Consider the following 27564-nt stretch of genomic DNA (forward strand, 5'->3'; position numbering starts at 1 on the left):
TGCTCGTACATTCCACGTACTGAGATATTTATCCTGCATCTTCTTATGATGTAGACACAATTATTCAGGATCATCAACAAGAACTTCGTTGATGCATACAAGATTTCGAGTTAGCTATAAAGAGCCTTCTTTCTTATAGAGGATTTCATTTACATTTAAGTCTTGTCAGGATGTCGTGGATCTTGTCCCAACTTCTATCTTTATCAGTTAGAGGCTTCATAGATAGTCAGTATACTTGAGATGTCTGTATTACTCATTTATTTTATCAAATGTTTTAAAGACTTAAGTTGCTTATTTTGGGGCTAATTGAATATATACTATTATATAATGTTTTCTTTTGAGTTCATGTTTGCATTAAAGTTTCAAGAAATTTTATTTCAGTTTTAAGCTTTTGCATGTTTAAGTTAGTCTTCCACTTGTAGTAAGCTAGGATGAGGGTTCCCTTGGGGACCAATAATGGTTCTTGAGTGGTAGCTACGCCCAGGGTGTAGACTTGGGTGATTAGAGTAAGACAACCATACTAGTAGGTGTAATGGATATTTCAAGGCTGATGATCCATGTGCAACAAGTTGAGTAGGAAAAAGTTGAGAGATAGAGAATAGTTCAAGAATAACAGGGCTAAGACAAAAGGAATAAGTCCGGGCAGCAAAGGAATAATGTGAATTTATTTTCTTTCTTATAGAAGCAGAAAAGATCGGCTCCATAATCTGTTAAATTCACCTACACCAAGGAACACATGTGGGTGAAATAGTTAGAATTGTCATAAATTCAAAGCTAGACATGCGTATTTGCAAGAAAGTATGGCACAAGGGTGTACTAAGACTCCCGCATGTGCCAATTGTGGTAGGAGAAACTCAAGGATAAATCATGATGGCTCTACTGGTTTCTTCATGTGTTGAGAAGAATGATAATTTTATAAGGCAATGTCTTAAGAAAAGGTAGAATAATGGTAAAGAGGGAAATAGAGCCAGTCTTCTTTAGTAGCTTCACCAAATAAGAGTTTCATCTAGATGAGCTACATCAAGGGCAGGCAAAGAGGAAATCATCTTTATTCTATCACTACTCTCCGAGAGAAAGATGACTCACCAAATGTTGTCACTTGTATAATTCAAGTCTTTGACTTTACTATTTATGCATTTCTAGATCCAGGAGCAAGTTTATCTTTTGTAACTCCATATGCTGCTATAACTTTGATATTATTCGTGAGCAACTTAGTGAACCATTCAGTGTTTTTACACCTGTTGGTGAGACCATTCTAGCATAGGGAGTCTATCATGATTGTCTCATTTCCATCAATCACAGAGTATTATGACTGATTTAATTGACCTAGACATGGTAGACTTTGATATTATTCTTTGTATGGACTTACTTCACGCTTGTTATGTCTTAGTTGAATGTAGAACTTGACTAATCAAGTTTTAGTTTCCCAATGAGTCAGTCTTAGAGTGGAAAAGTAAATTAACAATGCCTAAGGATCATTTAATTTTGTACTGTAAGGCAAGAAAGTGACTTTTTAACGGATATGTCTATCACTTAGACCAATTTAATGAATCAAGTGTTAAGGTACCTCCTATTCGGTCAATTCTAGTAGTAAAAGTTTTTCCAGAAGTCTTTCCAGAGTCCCTCCAAGGAGAGATATAGACTTCGACATATATCTTCTTCCAAATACACGACCTATATATATTCCTCATATAGAATGGCACAAGAAGAGTTGAAGGACTTTAAGTAGTAGTTGAAAGACCTTTCAAACAAAGGTTTTATTCGACCAATTGTATCACCTTGGGGTGCTTCTATCTTGTTTGTGAGTAAAAAATTTTGTTTCGATAGGATGTATATGGATTACTGTCAATTGATCAAGGTTACCATCAGTAATAAGTATCCTCTCCAAATAATTGATGATTTATTCGACCTACTTCAAGGTACCAAGTAATTTTCTAAGATAGATCTCAGATTTGGCTACCATCAGTTAAGAGTAAGGGAATATTATATTTCAAGACAACTTCCAAAATTAGATATGGGAATTATAAGTTTTCGGTCATGTTTTTTGGGTTGATCGATGTGCATGTTGCATTCATGGACCTTATGAATAGTGTTTTCATACCTTATTTAGAAATGTTTGTGTAACATCCCTTGGCCAAAATAGACAATTAGTTTTTTCAGAAAAATCTGCAAGTGCAACGAACGGTGGCATCTGCGGTCCGTTTTGCACAACCGTCGATGGGATTAGAAACTCCCAAAAATTCTGCCTAGAAAAATTGGCAAAGTCTTGATCGATGGACGGAAAGACGGTATGTAGGTCAGACGATGGTCCATAGTCCGTTACCATCGATCAAGACCCCCATTCACCCACCCTCTAACAAGTGCTACAGATGACCAGCACGGTCCATAGGTGGATCATAATAGGTGGAAAATTTGAAGACAGTTAAGGGGAAATGGAGTTGGGTCCACTTCAAATGGTCATAACTCATAGAACAAAATGATTTAGGTCTCATAACCTACACACATATAGATAATTTAATTATCTTTCCACAGCATCAAACCTTGCTAAAATCAGACCTCCGAGTAAAACAATATGCCCATTTTAGTAAAGGCCTATTGAACAGGCCAAGTCGATGGACCCAACGACGGGGCGTCGGTCAGACGACGGACCATCAGTCCTGGCCATCCTTTGGTCTGACACCAACTTTTGCAGGGGTCTTTTGGACCTTTTGCACTTTCTTTAAACCCTAATTAATTCATTTTGACCTTAAATCATCATATTTTAGTAAATTTAAGCCTAGAAACATAACTAAAACATATCTAAGTCAAGTCATTAAATCAAAACATAGAAATGTAAAAACAAGAAAGAAGAAAAAGCTCAAGAACCCTAGTTCAAGAATGAATCAAGCTCCAGCAGTTCTAACCCCAAAACTTAAGTATTTTTCCGTGGATTTCATCACCACATATGTCATATTTCACTAGTGGATTTCTTTCAGGATCGAAAGCTAATGAGGATGCTCAAAAATTTCATGGATGAGATCAAGAAGATCTTTGAGGTAATGCAAGTCACTGGGAATGATCGAGTGGAGTTAGTACCATACTAGGTAAAGAACGTTGCTATATCTAGTAAACTCAGTGCAATGAGGATAGGGGTGAAAATGTGGCTCCTGTCACTTGGGTTTGATTTAGTGAGACTTCTCTAGAAAGGTTTTTCCCAATAGAGCAAAAGCCCAAGAATTCATGAACTTAAAGCAGGGTAACATGACAATCCAAGAGTATGGACTCAAGTTTAACCAACTCTCCAGGTATGATCTCACATGGTTGTTGACTCCAGGGTGCAGATGACTAAGTTCTTGTATGGGGTATCAGATTTGGTGAAAACTGAGTGCAGAAATGTATTGTTATCTGGAGATATGAACATCTCTAGACTTCTGACTCATGCTAAGCAGGTTGAGGTTGATAAACTTAGGGAACAGTCTAAGGAAAATAAGAAGGCTAGGACTGGGTACTATGACTATTCTCAGCAGTAATCGGGTGGTGGAAATTGCGTGCAGGTTCAGTAGAAGTTTTCGGCTCCAGCCCCATCATCTGCTAGTGTTCCATTCTCCAAGAATAGGTACGATCAGAAGGGTAAATCACTAGGCTCGAAAACTCAGAGATGTGTTTCAGGCACCAAGACTTACCCCACTTTCCCTATGTGTGATAAGAACTATCTAGTCAAGTGTCATGCAGGAAAAGAGGAATGTTTTGGGTGCGGTCAGTTTGGTCACAAGTTTAGGGATTGTCCTTCTAGACAAGGTCAAGGACGTGGAAATGGTAGAGCTCAGTCTATAACTTCAGTAGCACCAGCCAGTCGCCCAACTCAGCAGGGTAACTTATCAAGTACATGTGGCAGTCAGTGCCACTACAGGTTGTACGTTGTTCAGGCACGCCAAGATCAGGAAAATTCTCCTAATGTTAACACTGGTACATTATGTGTCTTTGCCCTTGATATTTATGTATTTTTATATCCAGGGGCTACTCTTCCTTAAGTAACTACTTACATTGAATTCCAATTCAATGTCAGTCGAAAAACTCTCTCAGAACCTTTGTTAGTCTCTACTCTAGTCGGTGATCCAGTTATAGCTAGACGGGTATACAGAAATTGCATTGTCATAGTCACTCTGAAAGTCACCTCAGCAGATCTAGTAGAGTTAGTAATGGTAGATGTCGATATCATTCTAGGCATGGATTGGTTACACTCATGTTATGCCTCGTTCGATTGTAGAACTAGGATTGTTCATTTCAAGTTTCAAGAGGAACAAATCTTAGAATGGAAGGGTAGTAGCTTAGTACCTATGGGTCAATTTATTTCTTACCTTAAGGCCAAAAAGATGATCTTTACAGGTTATCTCTATAGTCTAGTTAGGTTTATGGATTCTATCCTTGAAAGCCCAACTCTTGAGTCAGTTCCAGTAGTCTATGAATTCGAGAACTTATTTCCAGTGTCCCTCCCGAACGAGAAATCAACTTTGAAATTGATATCCTTCTAGATACCTAGCTTATTTCTATTCCTCCATAGAGAATGGCTCCACCAGAACATAATGAATTGAATTATTAGTTGAAAGACCTTCTAGATAGAGGCTTCATAAGACCTAGTATTTCACCATGGGGTGCACCAGTTTTGTTCCTAACGAAGAAAGATGGTTCTCTCAATATGTGCATTGACTATATATAGTTGAAAAAGGTCAGAATAAAGAATAAATGTCCAGTCCCTATGATTGTTGATTTGTTTGATCAACTTCAGGTTGCTAGACATTTCTCTAAGATAGACCTCAAATAAGATTATTATCACATCAGAGTCAGAGATAGTGACATTCCGAAAACAACCTACAGAACTCGGTATGCTCATTATGTATTTGTAGTTATGTCGTTTGGACTAACTAATGCTCCTGCATTTTTCATGGATTTGATGAACATTGTTGTCAAACAGTATATGGACTTGTTCGTTATTGTATTTATTGATAATATCCTCATTTACTCTAGGAGTGAGGAAGAACATGTAAGTCATTTCAGAGTTGTTCTGCAGACTCATAAGGATCGCGAATTATTCTCTATGTTCAATAAATGTGAGTTCTGATTGAAATCCGTTTCATTCTTTTGTCACATTGTAGCTAGAAAATGGATCCTAGTAGATTCACAGAAGATAGGAGTAGTGAAACAATGCCGAGACATATCTATGCTAGGGATAGCAGAAGTTTCTTAGGTATAGAGGGTTATTACAGAAGGTTTGTGGAAGGATTTTCATCCATAGCCACACAATTGACTAGGTTGACTCAGAAGATGGTCAAATTCAAATAGTATGATGATTGTGAGAAAAACATTGAAGAGTTGAAATCTAGATTGACTACAACTCATATCTTTAATCTATCAGAGGGTTCATATGGTTGTGTGATCTATTGTGATGTTTCCAGAGTTGGCCTAGGTTATGTGTTCATGCAGCGAGGTTAGGTGATAGCTTATGCCTCTTGACAACTTAAGGTTCATGAGAAGAACTATCGAACTCATAACCTTGTGGTTGCATTAGTGGTGTTTCCACTCAAGATCTGGATACACTACTTGTATTGTGTTCACTGACCATAAGCGCCTTCAGTATGTGTTCACCAAAAAATAGTTAAATCTGTGCAAGAGGAGATGGCTTGAATTCCTTAATGATTATGATAAGGCTAATGTAGTAGAATATGCTCTTAGTAGATTACTTATGGGTAGTGTAGCCCATGTTGAGAAAGAAAGGAAGGAGCTAGTGAAGGATGTTCACAGGATTGCTCGCTTGGGAGATGGACTTATTAGCATATCAGAAAGTGGTGTAACAGTTCAGAATGGGACATAATAATCTTTAATAGTGGAGGTTAATGAAAAGCAAGATAGTGAACAAATCTTGCTTGAACTTAACGGTGTAGTCCATAATAAGAGAGTGGAGGTTTTTTCCCAAGGGGGAGATAGTGTATTTCTCTACCAGGGTAGACTGTGTGTTCCTAATGTGGGTGAGTTGAGGCAACATATTCTTGCAGAAGCCTATAAATCTAGGTATTCTATTCATTCAGGTGCCACTATGATGTACCTCGATCTGCGAGAAGTCTATTGGTGGAATGGCATAAAGAGGGATATAGCAGATTTTGTGAGTAAGTCACCCAATTGCATGCAAGTCAAGGTAGAACATCAGAAACCAGGATCTACAACTAAAGAGATCAATATTCCTAATTGGAAGTGGGATGTGATCAATACAAACTTAATCACAGGATTACCGCGTACTCCCAGATAGCACGACTCCATTTGGGTGATAGTTTATAGAATGACTAAGTCTTCTTGCTTTTTAGCTGTCAAGACTGCAGATTTGGCGGAGGACTATGATAAGCTTTACATCAATTAAATTGTGAGGTTTTTGGGGTTCCTTTGTCTATCATCTCAGATAGAGGTCCTTAGTACCTCTCATTTCTAGAAGTCATTTCAGAAAGGTCTTGGTACTCAAGTTAACCTTAGTACAACATTTCATCCACAGATGGATGGTCGGGTACAGCGTACAATTTAGACAATAGAGGATATGTTGAGAGGTTGTGTGATCGATTTCAAAGGTAGTTGGGATGATTACCTTCCTCTTATTCAGTTTTCCTACAATAATAACTACCATTCCAACATTCAGATTGCCCCTTATGAGTCTTTATATGGGCGTAGATGTAGTTCTCCTGTTGGTTGGTTTGAAGTAGGTAAAGCAACTTTGATAAGGTCAGATTCAATCCTTTATTCAATGGAGAAAGTGCAACTCCTTAGAGATAGACTTAAGACATCCCAAAGTCGTCAGAAATCTTATGCAGATATAAGGAGAAGGAAACTAGAGTTCAAATTTGATGATAGGATTTTTCTGAAAGTCTCACCTGAAAAAGGGGTGATGAGATTTGAAAAGAAAGGGAAGTCAATATTATATATCTAGGCCCAAGATATTGAAAATGGTTGGAAAGGTGGCGTATGAGTTAGAGTTGCCAGCAGAATTAGTTGAAGTGCATCCGGTCTTCCACATCTCACTCTTGAAGAAGTGTGTGGGTGATCCAGCCTCTATAGTGCCATTGGAGAGTGTGGCAATGAACGGTAGTCTTTCTTATGAGGATGTGCCACTTGAGACTCTTGACCTTCATGTCATAAGTTTGAGAAGCAAAGAAGTCGATCTGGTCAAAGTTTTTTGGAGAAGTCAGTTCGCAGAGGGAGCTACTTTGGAAGCAGAAGCAGCCATGAAAGCCAAGTATTCGAACTTCTTTCCTTCCGATTTCACTCCATCTTGAGGTAATAGTTCCTCTTTAATTTTCCAGTCATTCATGCATAAATTTAGTGTTAGAATCATGTTCCTTCAGTTTGTACGTGCATTTTCAGCGTATTTGGATGTACTTAAACTCAATTTAGTCAGAAACTCAGTTCTTAGTGTTTAGTAGTGGGTTTTGCAGCTCTCTCCCTCTATTTCAGCTATTTCGTCTTCATTCGAGGATGAATGTTCCCACGGGGACAAAAGCTAACACCCCTTAGCCAAAATAGACCAAAAATCATTTTCAAAAAAAAATTTGTACGTGCAACCAACGGTGGCAACGATGGTCCGTCCTTCACCACCGTCGATGGGATTAGAAACTCCCAAAAATTCAACTAGGAAAAATTGGCTATGTCTTGATCGACGGACGGACCATTGATCGAGACTCCCATTTACACTCTCTCTGACAAGTTCTACAAATGACCAGCATGGTGCGTAGGTGGAAAATTTGCAGACAGTTAAAAGGAAACGTAGTTGGGTCAACTTCAATTGGTCATAACTCTTAGCTCAAAATTAATTATGTGTCTTATGACCTATCCACAGATACATATTTGAATTAGCTTTCCATATCTACCCACCTTTCTAAAATCAGACCTTCGACTAAAAAGTTATGCCTATTTTAGTAAAGGCCTATCGAACAATCCCAATCGATGGACCCAAAGATGGGGCATCGGTCAGACGACGGACCGTCAGTCGTGGCCATTGTTTGGTCTGGCAACAACTATCCCAGGGGTCATTTGGATCTTTTCCACTTCATTTTGAAACCTAAGTTACGTCGTTTTGACCCTAAATCATCAGATTTTAGTCAGTTTAACCCTAGAAATGTAACTAACACATATCTAAGTCAAATAATTAAATCAAAACATAGAAAATTAGAAGTAACAAGGGAGAAAAATCTCAAGAACCCTAGTTCAAGAATGCAGCAAGCTCCAGCAATTCTATCTCCGACACTTAAGTACTTTTTCGTGGATTTCATCACCAAGTATGTAGGATTTCACTAGTGGGTTCCTTTCACCCAATGGGTCCCTAGTTTTCGATTTGATTATTGTTTTTATTATCATGATTATATCTAGGGTTTCTAGAACATCAACAGAACTTCATGATTTGATTAAATGTATGTTCCAAATGAGATTATAATTTTATTACACAATTATCGCATGAATTTCATAACCCTAGCTTTGTATTTCATTAGTTCTTGAAATACACATGCTAGTTCAGATATTTCGGACACTTCAGATATACATGCCTAAGTTATAAATGCATAATTCCTAGATTAATTGTTGCATTCTCAGTTTGCATGTTCAGTTTTGAGTTATCTTGTATTTACATAAACATATACATAAATAGTAAATTTATAAAATCCATGGGAGTAGCATAATACTGAGTTGGACTAGGGTTTAGCGTACCCAAATAGTCCCAGAACTACTAGCCAAGTAGGTTGTAAGTCCCGTCTGTGTGAAATCATTTTCGGGATCACGCCTGCATGCCTTTATAACTTTTGCAGGGTATATTGGGTCCTCTCGATGGGGCGTAAACATCAAACGCCACATTTAGCTCATGTGGTTTTATTTTCTTTTATTAGTAGCTCCCACAGATCATTCCGACTCTCTACATTAACCATTTATCATTATATTCAGTATTTAGTTTCAGCATGTTATAAATTGTTCATTGCATCCATTTAGCTTAGGGTTCAGTTTATCATATAAAATTATTATATTTGCTTTTATGCTTGTTCAGTTATATTTTATTTCAACTTTACTCTATCCTACATGCTCAGTAATTTTCAAGTACTGACGCATACGTGCGCTACATCTTCACGATGTAGGTTCAGTTTCTCAGCATCCTGATCACACATAGTTTGATTTCTGGTCTATATTTCAGCAGGTTCAGTGTTGAGTCCTGATTCTTCGAGGACAACAATTATGAGTTTCATTTAATAATTTAGTCACTTATTTTCAGTTTTTGCTAATTTTCTAGGTCTTGTCCCAGTATTTCTAGTCTAGTTTAGAGGCTTATTTAAGACATAGTTAGATTCAGCTTAGTATTGAGTTTATATTTCCTTTGTATTAAACTCATTGTTTTCAAATATATCAGTTATAGAATAAGGGTATTCCCCATCTTTTCAGATTAAATTATTATTTAGCTTGCGTAATAGTATATTTTCTATAGTATGCTCATGATAATGCCAGCAGGGTTAACATGGGATCGTTTGAGCCCTAGATTCTGTGTACGCGTCTCGGGGGTAGCTCGAGGTGTGACAGTTTGTTATTGTCTTCATTGATGAAATAATAATCTATTCAAGGAATGAAGAAGATCATGTTAGTCATCTCAGAATAGTTATTGATACTTGAAGGAGAAAGAGTTGTATGTCATGTTCTCCAAGTGTGAGTTTGGCTTGGATTTGCGGGTCTTTGGCCACATAGTGTCTGGCGATGGCATTAGAGTTTATACTAAAAATATATAAGCAGTTAAGTGTTGGCTTAGACCCACATATCCACATGATATTAGGAATTTCTTGGGTTTGGTTGGCTATTACAGAAGGTTTGTAGGGGGATTTTCATCTTCTTCGTCTCCTTTGACCAAGTTCACTAAGAAGATAATTAAGTTTCAATGATCTAAAGCATGTGATAAAAGCTTTCTGGAATTTAAGAAGAGGTTGACTACGACCTCAATTTTGACATTACCAGAAGGTACTTAAGATTTTGTGGTGCATTTTGATAAATCATGAATTCGTTCGGGTTATGTTGTAATGTAGAAGGGAAAGGTTATAACTTATGCCTCAAAAAAGTTGAAAGTTCATAAGAATTATTACCCAATCCATGACATAGAGGTGGCTTCTCTAATATTCGCTTTGATGATATGGCGTCATTATTTGTATGGTGTACATATTGATAGGCGGTGGTTAGAATTACTCAAGGATTATTACATGAGTATTCCCTATCACCTAGTAAAGGCTAATTTTTTTTATAGCATGAGTATGTTGTCTATGCGTAGTTCAACTCAATTTTAGGAAGATATGAAAGAGTTAGCAAAAGAGGCGCTTAGACTTTCACAACTCGGAGTTTGATTATTGCATTCAATAGAAGAAGGAGTAGTGGTCATGAATGGGGTTGAATCATCATTAGTGTCAGAAGTAAAACATAGTAAGACCAAGATCCTTTATTGCTTGAATTAAAGTCAAGTATTCATATACAAAAAGTGATTACTTTTAAATAAGGGGGACATAGGGTTGTGAGGTATCAATGTAGATTGTGTGATTTATTTCTAGGGTAATTGGGATGATTACCTACCTCTCCTTGAGTTCATTGGCAATAATAGTTATCACTTTAGCATCCAGATAACTCCTTATGAAATCTTTATGGGAGAAGATGCAAATCCCCTATTAAATAGTTTGAAGTCGGTGAAGCAGAGTTGATAGGACAAAATTCTGATCATCAAGCTATGGAGAAGGCAAAAGTGATTCAGAAGAGGTTAAAACAGCGCAGAGTCCTCAGATATCCTACACTGATGTTACGGGGAGGGAGTTAGAGTTTGGATCAAATGATTGAGTATATTTCAAGGTTTCACCTATGAAGGGTTTTATGAGGTTTTGTAAAAAGGGGAAACTTATTGCCAGTTATATTGGACCTTATAGAATATCCAAAAGGATTGACAATATAGCTTATGAGTTGGAGCTACCACAAGATTCAGCAGCAGTGTATCCGATATTTCACATATCCATGTACAAGAAGAGCATGGGAAATCCTCCATTGATCGTACCAACTGAAAATATTGAGATCAATTATAACTTATGTTATAAGGATATTCCGGTTCATATTCTAGATCGCCAAGTTACCTAGATTAAAACAAAAGGAGGATGCATTAGTGAATGTCTTTTAGAGGAACCAATTTGTTGAAGTAGCTACTTGGGAAGTTCAAGACGATATGAAGAAGATATATCCACATCTCTACAAATACGCATAAACTCCATATCAAGGAACTAATTTTCATCTTAGTACCCTTTAATTATGAGTTCGCATGTTGTATTTGCACTGCTTGTTTGGTGTTTGAAATGAATTGTTGCATATTACACCCTTAGCCTAGTAAGAGTAATCTCATTCGAGGAAGAATGTATCCAAGGGGTAGATATTGTAAAATCTCTCGATTTGAAATAACTAGGAAGAAGCTAAGAATTGAAAATGGTGAAATTTGGAAAGAATGGATATCGGGGAATTTACTTCGGTTGGAAAAAAATAGTTTTTGGTTAACTTCAAACGGACATAACTCCTACATAATGATGTGTTAGGTGTATTACAAGATATGATTGCAAAGATCTTGGAATTATATTCAAATGCAACTGAGTTTGCACAATTCGTAGTTCTTACGAGTTAGGGTTAAAGAAAGTCTAAAAACCTCATTTTAGAAGGGTAGTTTGGTCTTTTCTTACACAACTTAATTAACTCATTTTAAGGAGTTTAATTCAGTAAATTCATATTTTAGTCAGTGTAGAAAATTTAATTTCAAGCTAGGTCATGGAGAAAAGGGAAGAAAATTCATGATTCGTCAAGAACATTCAAGAATCACTTGTGGATTTCGTCAAGGGGTGATCGTGATCCCTACAATGTATTTGAGCTTATACAGTTTTGGGTTAATTCACCCACATAGTAATCATGATTTATTCAGCATAATATCATTCTTGAAATTTAAGTATTTAAGTTCTTGATGAGTTCTTCATAAATGCTCTTGAAGGATTTAAGAGTTACGTGAGAAATAAACTATCCAATTAAATGTAATTGAACCTACTTTCCAATGCCACTAATTTTGCGTCATTCAAATTTTTGAAAAAAAAGTTATGACTATTTTATACAATGTTTTTACAAATTACCCGAGAAATACACATTAAAAAGGGTTTTTTTTTTACCTCCAAGAAAACCATAAACGAATTTCTTGACTAATAAAAGGTTAAAAACATTAAGATTTTTCATCTTTACTCATGAAAAATCATAATTCTTAGCCAAAGAGAATTTAAGAATCTCACAAAAGGTTTTGTTGATCATTTACCTTCAAGCTAGGGGTTTCAAAGTTTCTATTAAATTTCTTATCTAAAGTTCTTCAAGAACCTTGTTCTTCATATCTAAAATAATTTCTAAACATCATGAGATCTTTTCTATCACAAAGTAGGATCCTTGATTCCATAATTCAATTCAAGGAAAGTCAAGATTTAAATCAAGAAATTAAGAGTCAAGTCAAGAAGTTAAGAGTCATGTCAAGAAGTTGAGAGTTAAGTCAAGATAAGTTCTTATAGTCTTTCACAAACATTTTAACTTGTTTTACTATATAAGTGTCAAGGTTAAACAAAGATTTCAGATTTGAAGTTCTTTTCTTCAAATAAGTATATGAGAACTATGTATTTTCAAGAAGTTTTAAATGTTTTTCATATTTAAATAAGAACAGAAACAGAGATTTCAAATGAGCCTTTGAGATACTTTTTCAGAAAAGTGTAAATGATTTCACAATTAAGAAAGAGTGGACACTTTAATTTCCAATATAGCATTTGAGCTAAGTTTTTGAGAAATTATCTCACATCACATAAAGAAGTATGAACATAAGAGCTCGTATAATGTTTTGGGAGTAGTATTGGGTACAGGTATGAGGGTAGTTCAGATAACTCATAGCCCGTATAAAACATGTAGGCATGATAGGTAGAGAAGGATCATACTTTTTACATGATTCATTTAGTGCTTTTTAGAATAGTGTAATGACATGATTCCATCTTTATTGGAATATTAATGGGAAAAAATCGAGGTCAAAAGAATTCTTTTAGTAGTACTAGAATTTTCTCAACCTTGTCCAGATTTAGGGGAATTTAGAGTCATTAAGGTGTAAGGAAAATTGGTAGCAATAGGTTGAGTAAATATGGATTTGATTACATAATTGGTTAGTTAACCATATATTAATACGAACTACTTTACGAAATTTAATTTGGATAAGTAGATCATCATGAATCGATCTTGGTATTAAGGGAACTTTGTGAGTGTAGTGAGTTAAAAGTATGTTGTAAAATGGGAAAAGTAGAATTCCCTTAAGAAGCTCCCTGCCTTGCTTAGTGTCGCTGCAGCCACACCGCTAGAGAAAATGGGTACCATTGTAGCGGGCGACACAGAGATGGAATTAAATGATTTTGGGATTGTTTTTAGGGAAGTTCACTAATTCGCTTTGTGTTGATGCGGCGTGATTAGCGTCGCTATAGCTATGCCCATATAGAAAAATGGGTGACGTTGTAGCGGGTTGACGGATTTCAAAATTATAAATAAAACCCTTAGACAACCTTATTTTAAGTTTTTTTTAAAAAAATTTTTGAGTTAAGATATGACCCCTGGGGTATTCCAACGTGTGTTCCATCATTCTTGAAGCTAGAGGTAAGTTTTTCACTCCCCAAATTCATTTTGCAATATGTATAGTGTTTTAGAATGGGTCAATATTGATGGGGAAGGATTTCATGAAGAATCCTGTGGTGTAAATTAAACTAAATTGACTAGTTGGGGTTATGGGTTTTAACTAGGGTACATAGTTTGATATTATTCTTGGAATTTAGTATTTTTTTATGTTGTTTCCTGTATATAGATCGTTATTTGTAGACCAAGAACAAGCGGAGCCAATAACGAAAGGGAAAGATCAAGTTGTCTATGGTTTCAAACATGTTTTGAGGTAGGTGATGGTTATAATTCTATGATTCTGTGATATACACTTTGTTATCTTTGTTGTGATACTTTTATACGTATGAATGTTGCAATATTGATCGTAGATATTGAAATTAGATATATGAATATTGATACCATAAAATCATGACTTGAATGCGTGATGTTGATGTTTATTGATATGTGATTGGGATCGACTTCCACGTTCTAGCACTCTAACATAGATTGGATTGCCATATTTTGGCATGCTAACTGGGATCAATTGCCACGTTCTGGCATAAAAAAGGTATCGGATTTCCACATTTCGGCATGCTATAGTTTGAATTTGTATTTCATTAGAGGACAAACTATGTGATGAAGCCTGTGAACTGTGATATTGGTTTTTATAATAGTATTGAATATGTTGATATTTATGCTTGTGTTATAATGTTGTTATTGCTTGTTTATGTTATACTAGTGGGATAGTTGTGTAATCATACTAGTACTTGGTAGTTGTGTACTAATTATGCACCTGCTATTATTTTTATTTAGAATAGGGTATCTTCATGCGACTGTTGACAAAGATCACTTAGGATATCGGTAATCACTTCGAGTTCAAGGGTGAGCCACATCGTCCGGGCTTCCGTGTATTTCTCTTTATTCTATGTCCATCATTTTTGTACCTATACCTTGTTTTATTTAGTGAGATAGATCATTAGAAATTCTTGTTAGACTTGGTTATCATTTCCAGTTTAGGTACATCAACTTTCAGATTCATGGTTTATCTTCTGCATTATTAGTCAGTTGTTAGATATTTATTTAGTAATGGAACCTTGTCTTAATTATTTAACTTGCCTTTTTATGTTAAATGCGTTAGTTTTTTGGTATAATTTTTTGGTTGGTCTCTAGTGATTTTCCAATCGAGTTATAGTTTTGGTGTCAATCACGATGGTCTGGATAGTAAAAAAGTTGGTATCAGAGCATAGGTTCGTTGATGTCGATGTACCGAAAAAAGTCTTTTAGAGTCTCGCGGAACCGTACGGGCACACCTTTAGTTTTGTTTTTAGGAAATCTCCATTTTCTTTTGTCTACTTCTCAATATGACTTGATTTCAATTGGTATTTGACAATTCAAATTGGTATCTAACTTCTTTCACTCTTCTATCTCTAGATGGTTAGGTTTAACGACTTTAAGGCCATAGTTTCTGCTACTGCTCCAGTTGAGGGACCCGTAGTGAGAGGTCACGCGCAGTAGAGGCATGAGTAGAGAAGATGTAAGAGTAATGACCGTAGGAGAGTGGCTCCTATTGTGAATTAGGTACAAAATGACCATGGCGCCTATTGTGAGTTAGGTACAAAATGACCATGTTCCGGTGAATGAGAACCCTCTAACACATAAGGAGGTGATAGAAGATGATGAGTACATTGAGAATATTGAAGAGGTTGAACAAGAAGAAGGAGGGCAAGCTAAAGTCATGGAATCCCTCCCATGGATCCAGTGTTAGCTCAATAGATCATTACTTTTTGAAAGGGTTGGCCGGTCCAGGGATGATTCCACCTACTCAAGACCCCGCAAATGCCACTGTTGCTAACAATATGCCCAAGATGGTTGAGGAGGGCGGTAACGATACCTTCTTTCGTCCTTTGTTGGGTTTTGTGACGAAATGTAATGAGGATAATATGTTGACCTAGTTCGTGAAACTCAAGCCAAGGTATTTCTTGGTTCGGAAATAGATAACTCTTATGAGTTCATAATACATTGTTACGAGAGGTTGCATAAGCTGGGTATCATTCACCAACATGGAGCTGAGTTGGTGTCCTTTTAAATTCAAGGTGAGGCCAAGCAATTGTGGAGAGCTTACATGGAACAAAGCCTGTACATTATCTCCACTTAGTTGGACCCAATTTCATGACTTATTTTTAGAGAAATATGTGCCTACGACTTTGAGATACTACAAGAAGGATGAGTTCATGGTACTATACCGGGGTAGTATGTATGTGGCTACTTATGAAGTCAAGTTCCACGTGTTATCTAGATATGCTACACATTGTGTTACCATGACAGAGAACAGGATTTAATTGTTTATTAGAGGTTTGAATTTTGACCTTAAAGTGTTATTTTCTACAGGAAGGAGTTTTAATAAAGTGATTGATTATGTCAACAAAGTGGAGGGGGTGAAGCGAGACGGTCAAGCTAAGGCGTTGGCTAAGAGGGTCAAGAATTTTGGAAATTTTCAGTACTCCTATGCTAGAGGATCCGGTCGACCTACACTCGAAGCTAAGCAAATTTAGTTTGATAAGATTAACTCTAGTGGTAACTATTCAAGAACTCCTTTTAATAATTTTTTAGTTGATCAGCGTGTTGGGAACGTGGTGCGAAGCAGACCGTATAGATTCCGCACTTTCTTTAGTTGTGGGGAATTTGGACATATGATGAGAAACTACCCACAGTTGTGTCAACTTTAGTCGACAGCAACCTTCTCGAGAAATTGTATACACGGGAAATGGTAGTAATGGTAGTGGACGTCCACATGTAGGACGAGGAGGAAATAAAAAATGTAATAGAGGCAGAGGAAACGGTAACGAAGGTAGAGGTAACACGCGACCAGGTAGGAGGTAGCTCAAGTGGATGATATAGCTCAATGTTATGCCTTCCCGTGCAAGAATGAGGAAAATGCTTCTGATGCAATGATTCAATGTACTATTCTTGTCTACAACCTAATGGTTAATCTGTTATTTGATTTAAGTTCCACTTATTCTTATGTGTCTATGAGATTCGCCTATGATCTTGAGATATTACATGATATTCTTGATGATCCTATATATATTTTACCCCACTTGGCATGTCAGTCATAGTTACCCATGTTTATCGCTCTTGCCCTATTTTGTTCATGGGAATTTACACTTGGGCTAAATTGGTGATTCTGGACATGGATGACTTCAACATAATCTTAAGCATGACTTTTTGTCTCCCCATTTTTCTATTCTTCATTGTAATTCTATGTCTATGACTCTAGAAATTCTAGGAAGGGAAAAATTAGAGTAAAATGGTGTGTACAAGCATAAGAAAGTTAATATCATATCCTCTATCCGGACAAGTAAATTAGTAGAGCAATGTTTTTTAGCTTATTTGGCTCATTTTTTTTGGGATGTTAAGATTGAAGCTCCATCATTTGGGTCTATTCAGCGGGGTTCCAATTTTGTGATGTTTTTTCAAATGATTTGCCTGACATGCCTCGGAAAGAAACATAGATTTTTGTGTTTAATTAGAGCTAATACGCGCCCCATTTCTATCCCTCCATATCGCATGGCTCTGGTGGAGTTGAGAGATCTTAAGGCTCTATCCAAGAGCTTCTTAATAAGGTTTTTATTCGTCCAATTGTTTCCCCATGCGGTGCTCCACTTTTGTTTGTTAAGAAGAAGGATGGTAGCATGAGTATGTGCATAGATTACATGTAATTGAATTAGGTCACAATAAAGAATAGGTACCCCTTTCATAGGATATATGATCTTTTTGATTAATTACAAAGTGCAATAGTCTTATCTAAGATTCACATACAAAATTGGGTACCATCAATGCAAGATTATTCCTGAAAATATACCCAAAACAACATATAGGACTCGTTATGGGCACTATGAATTTTCAACTGTTTAGGTTGACTAATGCACTTGCAGCCTTCACGAGCTTGATGAATGGAATATTCAAGACCATTCTTGACTCTTTTTTCATAGTCATTATTGATGACATTTTGGTGTATTTTAAAAATGTAGAAGAACATGCAAACAATCTTCGTACTGTTGTTGGGTATCCTTGGAAGATAAATATTATATGTTAAGTTTTTCCAAGAGTGATTTTTTGTTGAAGTCGGTTGAATTTTTTGGGCATGTGGTGTCAAAGTAAGGGTTAAGGGTAATCCCCAAAAGGTTGAGATGGTAGAGGATTAGGTACGACCTACATCAGTGAGAGATGTTAAGAGTTTTGCGGGACTTGCTAGTTACTATCATCATTTTGTTAAGAATTATGCTTCAATTCGTACACATTTGATCTATCTGACCAATAAAGAGGTACCCTTTGAATGGACTGAAAAATGTGAGGACATCTTCCAAAAGTTTAAGGCTCTTTTTACTTCCGCGCCCATTCTAGTATTATCAATTAAGGGTAAGGACTTTGTGTTTTATTTTGATGCTTCACATTCTGGATTGGGTGTTGGGTTGATGAAAAATAAGAATGTGATAGTGTATGCCTCGCTTCAATTGAAGGGGCACAAGCAAAAATATCCTACTCATGATTTGGAAATGGCAGCAGTGGTATTTGGTCTTAAAATTTGGCAATATTATTTGTATGGATTTAAGTATGAGGTCATTAAAGATAATCGTAGTTTGTAGCATGTATTCACCCAAAAATTATGGAATACACTTTGAGTCAAAATACAATAAGTATGGGTATTTAAGCTCACTTGAATGGAACCAAGCAATTGTTGGACAATGAAATTCAAACCTTAGAGTCTAAGTTTGTACAGTTGGCAATTTTTGAAAGAGGTGGGTTGTTAGCTAGTGTTGAAGCTAAGTCCATGTTCGTAGTGAAAAAAAGGCCATGTAATTTGAATATAGAGATATAGATAAGCTTAGAATTGTAATAGGTCTCAAGGAACCACATTAGATGCTAATTGTATGCTCAACTATAGGGGTAGAATATGCGTTACAAGAGTTGACGATTTGATTTCAAAGTTGTTGGCGGAGGCCCATGGATCACGCCATTCAATTCATATAGGTATGACAAAGATGTATAGAGATCTGAAGCGAGTGTATTAGTGGTCGGGAATGAGACAAGACATTGAGATGTTTGGGGCAAGGTGTCAAAATTGTAAAAAAGTGAAGTATGAACATCAAACTCTTGTGAGGCACTTCAAAGGATGCCAATTCCGAAATAAAACTGAGAAATGATAGCCATAGATTTTGTGGTTGGTCTTTCAAAGAAATTTGTGATTTTTGATTCGATTAGGGTTTTAGTTGTTAGATTGAGTAAGTCATCCCATTTCATTCTGGTGACGGTGGATTACAACGCTGAACAATTGGCTAGAATTTATGTAAAGGACATAGTGAGCCTGCATGATGCTCCCATTTCCACCATCTCAGATCGTGGCACCCTTTTCACTTCCAAGTTTTATGGGAAATTTTATGATGAATTGGGAACATAACTCACTTTTAGTATAACCTTCCATCCTAGATGAATAGAGAATCATAGAGGCCTACACAAGTGTTGGAATATGTGAGTTCTCTTATAATAATAGTTATCACTCGAGCATTGGTATTAAACCATTTTGAGGCGTTATGGGAGGGGATATAGATCACCCATAGGTTGGTTCGAATCTAGAGATGTAAAACCATTGGGTATTGACTTAGTGAAGGATACTCAAGATAAGGTGAGGAGAATTCAGGCAAAACTTATATCCGCGCGCAGTTGAAAAAAGAAGTACACTGACCACAAGATGAGAAACATGGAATTCTGGATGGGTCAGAATATTCTTCTCAAGGAGTCACCCATGAACGGGGTCATGAGATTTGGTAAGAGTAGTAAGTTGAGTCCTCGCTTTATTTATCTCTTTGAGATCCTTGAACATGTACGACCGGTGGCTTATAGATTAGTGTGACCCCATAATTTTTTCAGGTGTACATTTTGTATATTATCTGTCTATGTTGATGATATATCACGTTGATGGTGACTATATTATTAAGTGGGAACAATAGAGCTAGACAAGGACATCTAATATGATGAGGAACGAATTGTTATTGTTGATCCTGATGTTAGTAAGTAGAGGTGACCGAGATTAAGTCCGTGAAGGTTCAATGGAAACATCGTCCGGTTAAGAAAGTTTCTTGGGAGACCGAAAAGGATATGCCAGACAATTATCCGCAATTTTTCGTCAAATTAGGTACTACCTTGTTCCTTTTCTAGTCAACATATCTTAGTTGATCACCCGAGATGAGTGATGAGTAAATTGGTATCTATTATAATAATCGGGTTTTATTGTTATAGGAATGCCAATGGAGGAAAATTGGGTTCAGAAAGTTTTTTTTCGTAGTACTAGGAATTTCCAACCTCGTTTAGATTGGAGGAATTTAGAGTTATAATGGTGTATGGAAACATGGTAGCAATCGGGTGGAGTATATGTTGATTTTATTAAACAATCGGCTAGATAAATAGTGAAGGAATTCGTATGATTTTATAAAATTGAATTTGGATAGCTAGATCATTGGAAATCAATCTTGGTGAAAAGGGCACTATTCGAGCGTAGTTGTAACAACCCTAAAAATGGATATTCTAAGTAATGCTTAATGTGTCTAAAATGGCTATGATTAGGCCGGTATAACACGGATTGATGGGTGTAGAAACAGACCTCTGAGCCCTTGCAAAAACTAAGACAACTAACTTGGGGAGTTAGCTGATCTAGGAAAGGTTGGGTTCAGCCATGTAGGGCTCCTGAATATGAAGATTTACTCAGATGAGTCTTTACCGGACATAAAAAGGGGAAATCTAAACTTTGGAGGGTCTAGGGATAAAATGGTCTTTTCAAGGCTAAGGGTAGTATTGTAATTACCCTAAATATGTAATTAATTATTTAATTAATAAGGTTTACGGGCGTTTTGTGTTGAAAGGGCCGAAGTAGCCCATCGAGAAAAATCTTGCTCCACCCAGGTTCAAACCTAATTTGGAGAAATTATTTCACTTGATTATTTATATTGGTGAATTAATTTGATTAATTAATATTTAAATACTGATTTAAGAAAAAGGAAAATCAGATTATTATTATTAATTAATTAATTTATGGAGTGGTTTGAGTTGGGTCGACTCGGGGCGACCCGTTTTGGCGATGGGGACGTCACGAGTTTGAACCTCGATGGAAGCAACATTTAAGTGGGTAAAATGGAGGTTTATAATTTTATTTTGTAAGGGCATTATGGTCATTTAATAAACTAATTAAATCAGATTTTCAAAGTTTGAAAGAGTCCTAGTTGACTAAGTCTAAACTGCTTCACCTAATCCTATGCCATTCACCTCTTTCACGTTTATCTCTCTCTCTTTCACATATATATCTATCTTATTTTACACTTTATTTCTGGCTGCCAAACATGGGGAAAAAATCAGAAAACAAAATTCATTCACACTTGAAGAACTTAAACGCAAAACAAAAACGAGAGAGCAATCCGAAAACATTAAGAAAAACGTAATACGCTAGCCGGTTAAGGCGTGAGTTTTGGGATCGGACCTGAATTTGGAGAAGTTTTGGCCAGAAATTTCAAGTGTTGAACAACTTTAAAATCAGGTATGGGTTTTCTTACTCTTTCTCCCTTTCCCAAGAGACCCTTTAGACCCAGATAACACTATTCGTAAACTGGGATTGTTCCCCACTACATGTTCCCTGTCACTAGCTGCTATCACTGATTTAGGTTGGTTTGTTTACTTGTAGATTAGGTATGAAGTGTGATTTTTGTGATAATGTGTTCGGAATTTTATGAAAGACTAAGTATGTCTGCCGAAATGTCGTTAAAAATGTGTGTGTATGCCATGACATGATTTTCTGTTTTAACCCTTAAAATGATATATCTTTCTGGTTGAATTTTATGTGTGAATGTTTTTGTAAATTATGAGGTGTAAAAGTGGTGTAATGTTGCTGGACTTAATTGTAATTCTTATATAAATATAATCATAAAAAGATTACACTTAAAGATGCACCAAATGATCCACGAAATGCCTTAAGAATTAATGTATGAATGATGATAAAAAGAAGCTGAAAATAGTGAACAAGTTTCCAGCATTTGGTAGGTTGGGTTCGGCCAAACAAAGTGGTACAAAATGGAATGAAAAATGAATGTAAAATAACTGATATATCTAAGGATTGAACCTAATACATCATAACATGGAAGCTACAAAAAAAATCAACAAAAGATTGAGAGGAAAATGGGTTGGAAGAGACCAAATTTCCAGCTTGTTGGAAATATTGAGTCTCGGCCAAGGATGAGGAAAATTAGCTATGTTTTAAAAAAATAAAATGTGAGGTCATTGGGGATTGAACCCATGACCTTACCAAATTAAAATGACATAAAAATTTCATGTAAAAATTGAAAGGAAAAATATGTGGTGATTGGGGATTGAATCCACAAACTCTTGAATGGATGAGAGAGTTAGGAGAAAAATAAAGGAGAAAATAAATGTGGAGAGTAAGTATTGAACCCATAACCTCTTGAATAGGTGAGAAAACTAATATATAAATTAAAAGAAAAATAATGAGCTTGTGGTGGATTTAACCTACAACCTCCTTTTGTTAAAATGAAAAAGGAGAGGAGAACAAGAAAGAAACATTATTGGATTGATGGAAATCAAACTAGGGTATCCCAAATCTGAAAAATGCAATTATCAAGTTTAAAATAAGATTAAGTTATGTTCAAGGGATTCAAAATCGGGTTCCCTTGCCCAATTCCGTATTGACATATAAGTCCGTAAACAAATATTTAATTAATACAGTCTCTAAAGATCGAAATCAATATCTTGGCATATCTACAAGATGCATAAGTATTGTACCACATAATCTTGGGTAAACATGCATCACTTAGACAAACTATTAATGAAGCCTCATGGCTTATATGTTCGGACTCATAAGTATAGCATACGTTTAAAAGTAAGTGAGCCTAAGATGTATGAGATAAAATGATGTAACCCTAGAAGGGTTAAGAAACAGTGTGAAACAGACTAAATGGCCAAGTGCATTGGCATATGATGAAATGAACATTCATGTGATGGGTGAGTAATTATGAAAAGAAAATGTGTTAAAGATAATGAATGAGCTGACAATATGATAGGAGGCTAATGTGAAACATGAGATCAATCTCAAAGGAGTCTAAGTAAATGTTACCAAAACGTACTCACCTATGAGAGTGTAAAGCTAATGAAGAGACCAGTCTCTATGAACAGTGATGAAAGTATTGAAGTTAATGCATACTTAATACTAATGATGAGATGAGAAATCATCTAATGAGCTATGACGTCCTCATGCTAGATGACAACTTCCATGATGGATGAGTTGAATGTAATAGAACTTTATGATGAGCGGTGATGCCTTCCTTCGGGAAGGGCGGAGGTTCATGTAACTCTCATGAGATGAGACTGTCCGGCATGCCTGGTATAGATCTCATTATATCTCCTAGTCTTTGAACCTATACTGCCAATATAGCGATCTAGGGGGGTTCGATTCCCTATATACGCTAGCATGTTTTGGTTCAGTTTGGCCAGTGATGTAACAACCCTTAAAATGGATATGCTAAGAAATGCTTAATGTGTCAAGTATGCGAAGAATTAGACTACAGTTCACACGGATTGATGCGTGTAGAACCAGACCTCGAAACCCTTGCTACAGCAAAGACAACTAACTTGGGGAGTTAGTGGAGCTTGGAAAGGTTGGGTCCAACCTTGTAGGGCTCTCGAATAGAAGATTTACTTGAAGGAGTCTTTACCGGACCTAAAAAGGGAAAATATTAGGTTTGGAGGGTCTAGGGGTAAAATGGTCTTTTTTCAGGCTAAGGGTAGTATCATAATTACCTTAAATATATAATTAATTATTTAATTAATAATATGGAGGGTCATTTTGGTAGAGAGGGAGGAATTGGGCTCTTGAAGTGAAATCTTGCTCCACCCGAGTTAAACCTAGGTGGAAGCAATGAATTAAATTGTTTTTAATTTAAGTTGGTAAATAAATGTAATTAAGTTATATTTATTATTTATTAGGTGATTTAAAATAAAAGGAAATCAGATGTTTAATAATTAAATAAAACCTTATTTGACTAAGTCCTAAACTAGACTCCTAAGCCTAAGAAAACGCTTCTCTCCCATGCTCATCTCTCTCTCTCACTTCTCTATCACTCTCACTCACATTTTTCTCTGCCAAATAACGTTCAAAAACAGTAGGTAAACCAAAGTTCTTCACACTTTAATAACTCACAACGAAAATTATAAACAAACAACTAATCAAACACGTTAGGCAAATAGAGGGTTTTTCTGTCAAGTTGGTGTTGAAGCTATTGGATTTGGACGTGTGTTTGGAGGGGTTCTTTGGGAATAAAGTCAAGGTTTGAACGTCAAAAAGTTATGTGTTCTCTTCTTTCTTTGTCCCTTTCCCAAGAGACCCCTTAAGGTTCAGAGTATTCATTCCGAAAACTAGGATTGTTCCCCGTTTCATGTTCCTGTCACTAGCTCCCATTGAATCATAGGTTGGTTATGTTTGCTGGTAGAAAACTAGGAATGAAACGTGTTTGTGTGATTATTATGTCTTTATATGAATTTTTTGAATTATGTGACTTATGTTGATGTTTCCGAAAATGTAACTACATGTGTATGTGTGTGTTACTGTGGCTATTGTTCATGGTTTAGGACTTGAAATGGAACGATAGTTCTTTATATTTAATGTACACATGTTGAGGTAAATGTGATGTTCATATGAGCTGAAATGTGGCTGATTTGAGGGATAATATCTTGTTTAAACGAATCCATGAAAACGCACCTAAAACGTTCTAAATGCACTACAGAAATTCCCCTAAGAATAGGTGTAACTTGATGAAAGGATACTGAAAAATTAAAATAAAATTTCCATCTTCTAGTGATGAATTTCGGTTAACAAAGAGGGTTCAAAATGTTGTAAAAAAATATTAAAACAAGTGAGGTCATGGATGATTGAACCTGTGACCTCACCATGTTAAAAATCATGAAAATAAAGAAGTAAAAGAAATGTGGTGAAGGGGATTCGAACCATGGTATTGGCTGGAAATGTAACTTAAAAGAAAAAAATAAGAAATTATAGTAGTGGAATTCGAACCCACCACCTCTCAATCAGATTTAAAGAGGAGCATAAAAGAAAACTAAAGGGGGAGGCGTGTGGGAATCGAACGCAGGACCTCTTAGGCAGATTAAGGAGGAGAATAAAAGAAAACTAAATGGGGAGGCGTGTGGGAATCGAACCCACGACCTCTTAGGTAGGTTAACGAGGTGAATAAAAGAAAATAAAGGGGGAGGCGTGTGGGAATCGAACCCACGACCTCTTAGGCATATTTATGGAGGAGAATAAAAGAAAAATAAAGAGATGTTGTAGGGGTTTGATCCCAGAACCTCATAATCAACTCGAAATAGACAAGAACAAATAGATTTTAAAAAAATGTAAAAGTGGGTGTGGGGGTTTGATCCCACAACCCCTCGGCCAAGTAAGAGGTAATTTAAAGGAGAAAAATAAAGAGGAAACAATGATGTTGGGGCTCGATGTAGGGTAACAATGTCATGTGGACCAATATACAATAAATGAAAAAAATGTAAGTGTTGTCTAAGGTATTAGAAATAGAGTTCCCTTGCCCAAATTCTGTATAGATGCATAAGTCATACTTGAATTAAACCTTCAAGAATAATGTTGCCTACATAGATCGAAATCGAGAACTTGGCATACATATTAGATGTATAAGTTTTGTACTACTTAGTCTTAGGAAGATATGAATCACTTAAACGAACTATGAATGAAGCCTCATGGCTTGTATGTATAGACCCATAAATCTAACATACATTTAAAGATAAGTGAACCTATGATGTATGTAATGAAATGATATAACCCTATAAGGGTTAAGTACGAGTGTAAAACACACTAAATGGCCAAGTGCATTGGCATACGATGAAATGATTATTATGTAATGAAATGATAAAAACCTATAAGTGTTAAGTAAGAGGGTGAAAAACAAAATGGCCAAGTGCATTGGCATATGATGAAATTAAACTTTCACCAAAAAAGGGGTGAGTTAATTATGAAGAGAAAATGTGCTAATGTTGATGAATCTGGTGAAAACATGATATGAGACTAATTTAAAAGATGAGATCAATCTCAAATGAGCCTAAGAAAATGTTACCAAAATGTAATCACCTAGGCGAGTGTAAAGTTAATTAAGAGACCAGTCTTTATGAACACTCAAACGAAAGTATTGAGATTAACATACTTAATACTAAATATAAGATGAGAAATAATCTATTGAGCTATGATAACGTCATACTAGAAGCCATCTTCTATGACGTATGAGTTGAATGTAATAGAACTTTTTACTGAGCAACGATAGACTAGCTATGAGCGGTGATGCCTTCTTTCGAGAAGGGCGAAGGTTAACGTATTTCTCATGAGATGAGACTATCCGGCATGCCAGATATGGCTCTCCTTATATCTCCTAGTCTTCAAACCTATACTGCTAGTGTAGGAATCTAGCAGGGTTCAATTCCCACGTATGTTGGCATGTTTTGGGTTAGTTTGGCCAGTGATTCCACCTCTTTTCTGTGTGGGGTTTCAGGACACTGTATTTCATGATGCTCACATGATCTATGTTGGTTAAAGTTAAAGTTCCTAATGAATGAATGAGGTCATCCTCAAATGATGCACATAATGAAACGAATGATACCAAAGGTGTTAGATAGGATAATCAAAAGGTGAGTTAGATTCATGTAATGACATTAGGTCATTCTTTGTCATTGAACAACGAACCCGATGAAAGTCTTAAACTACATCCAAGCTATAGCTTATGTTTATACTGGCCCATGTATGAAATGAAATGAAGTACATATGAATAAATGAAGCAGACTCTGTATTTGCTAAATTAGACTCCCTAGTTGAGGTCCCATATGTTGAGACCTCATTTTTTGAAGTCTTAATGTCAAGTCTATGATTCCAAGGTCTCATGGCATACGAATGAATGATATGAACAGTGTTATGTGTTATATGAGTTATTATATGAGTTATGTGTACGCTGTTGTGTGTTGTGTGCAAAATTTTAAGTATGATGATGCATGTTACTCTCATGGCATAACTTTCCTAATACAAATTTGGAAAGCTCATAAACTTTCCTAATCCAAATTTTGAAAGCTCACTCACTTTCCTAATCTTAATTTGGTAAGTCCACTGACTTGATTTTCCATACATCATGTTGTTAGGAAATAGCTATTCTTTTTCATGAATGTCCTTTGTGTGTTATTGCATATACCCATACTTAGTAAAAGTGTGTACTAATTCCATACAATTATCTATTTATAGGTGCAGTCACCGGTGGACATTAGATCTTACAGTACAGTGTTACAACTATCCGGACGTGGAGCTTTCATCCAGACTTGGTCGACCCTAATGCTTTCGAGGATTATTGCCCATTATATTCTAGCTTAGATATAGTATTGATCTAGTGGAGTATGTTCCACTAGCAATTCTTTCTGCTTTTCTTTCAGACATTGTATTGATAACATTTTGGCAAGTTTACATTTGATGTTATATTAAACTATTTCATTCATTTCATAATCATAATGTTTGATGGTTGATGGTGAAAAGTTATGAATCTAATATAATGATTATTATGTATGTTAAGGAAACAAATTCAAATTTTTCGCTTAAATTAAACTAGACAAAGTAAGAACGACGTATGTAGGCTTGTCTGTGACCTCTGAGAGGTCAACGACATCGGTCTCGTCTGGGGTCTACACTCTTGTTCTGATAGGTGATTCCACCTCTTTTCGATGTGAGGATTACACACTGGATTGCATGAT

General features: G+C 36.1%; 2 protein-coding genes and 1 long non-coding RNA gene across 3 annotated transcripts; all 3 read left to right on the forward strand.

The window, feature by feature from the left end:
• Positions 1–3296: 3296 nt before the first annotated feature.
• LOC112941869 (uncharacterized) lies at positions 3297–5848 on the forward strand. Its single transcript, XM_069287398.1, has 3 exons — positions 3297–3505; positions 3596–3945; positions 5697–5848. The coding sequence occupies exons 1-3, from the start codon at positions 3297–3299 to the stop codon at positions 5846–5848; spliced, it is 711 nt and encodes a 236-aa protein (XP_069143499.1).
• A 1114-nt stretch (positions 5849–6962) lies between these two features.
• On the forward strand, positions 6963–7292 carry LOC138337485 (uncharacterized). Its single transcript, XM_069287399.1, has one exon. It carries the CDS (start codon positions 6963–6965, stop codon positions 7290–7292), a length of 330 nt encoding a protein of 109 aa, XP_069143500.1.
• A 13785-nt stretch (positions 7293–21077) lies between these two features.
• LOC138349435 (uncharacterized) lies at positions 21078–27315 on the forward strand. Its single transcript, XR_011221920.1, has 2 exons — positions 21078–21289; positions 27065–27315. It is a non-coding gene; the product is annotated as an uncharacterized lncRNA (long non-coding RNA).
• The last annotated feature ends 249 nt before the right edge of the window (positions 27316–27564 follow it).

The sequence above is a fragment of the Solanum lycopersicum genome, chromosome 7, assembly GCF_036512215.1.
Source record: "Solanum lycopersicum chromosome 7, SLM_r2.1".
Taxonomy (NCBI): Eukaryota; Viridiplantae; Streptophyta; class Magnoliopsida; order Solanales; family Solanaceae; genus Solanum; species Solanum lycopersicum.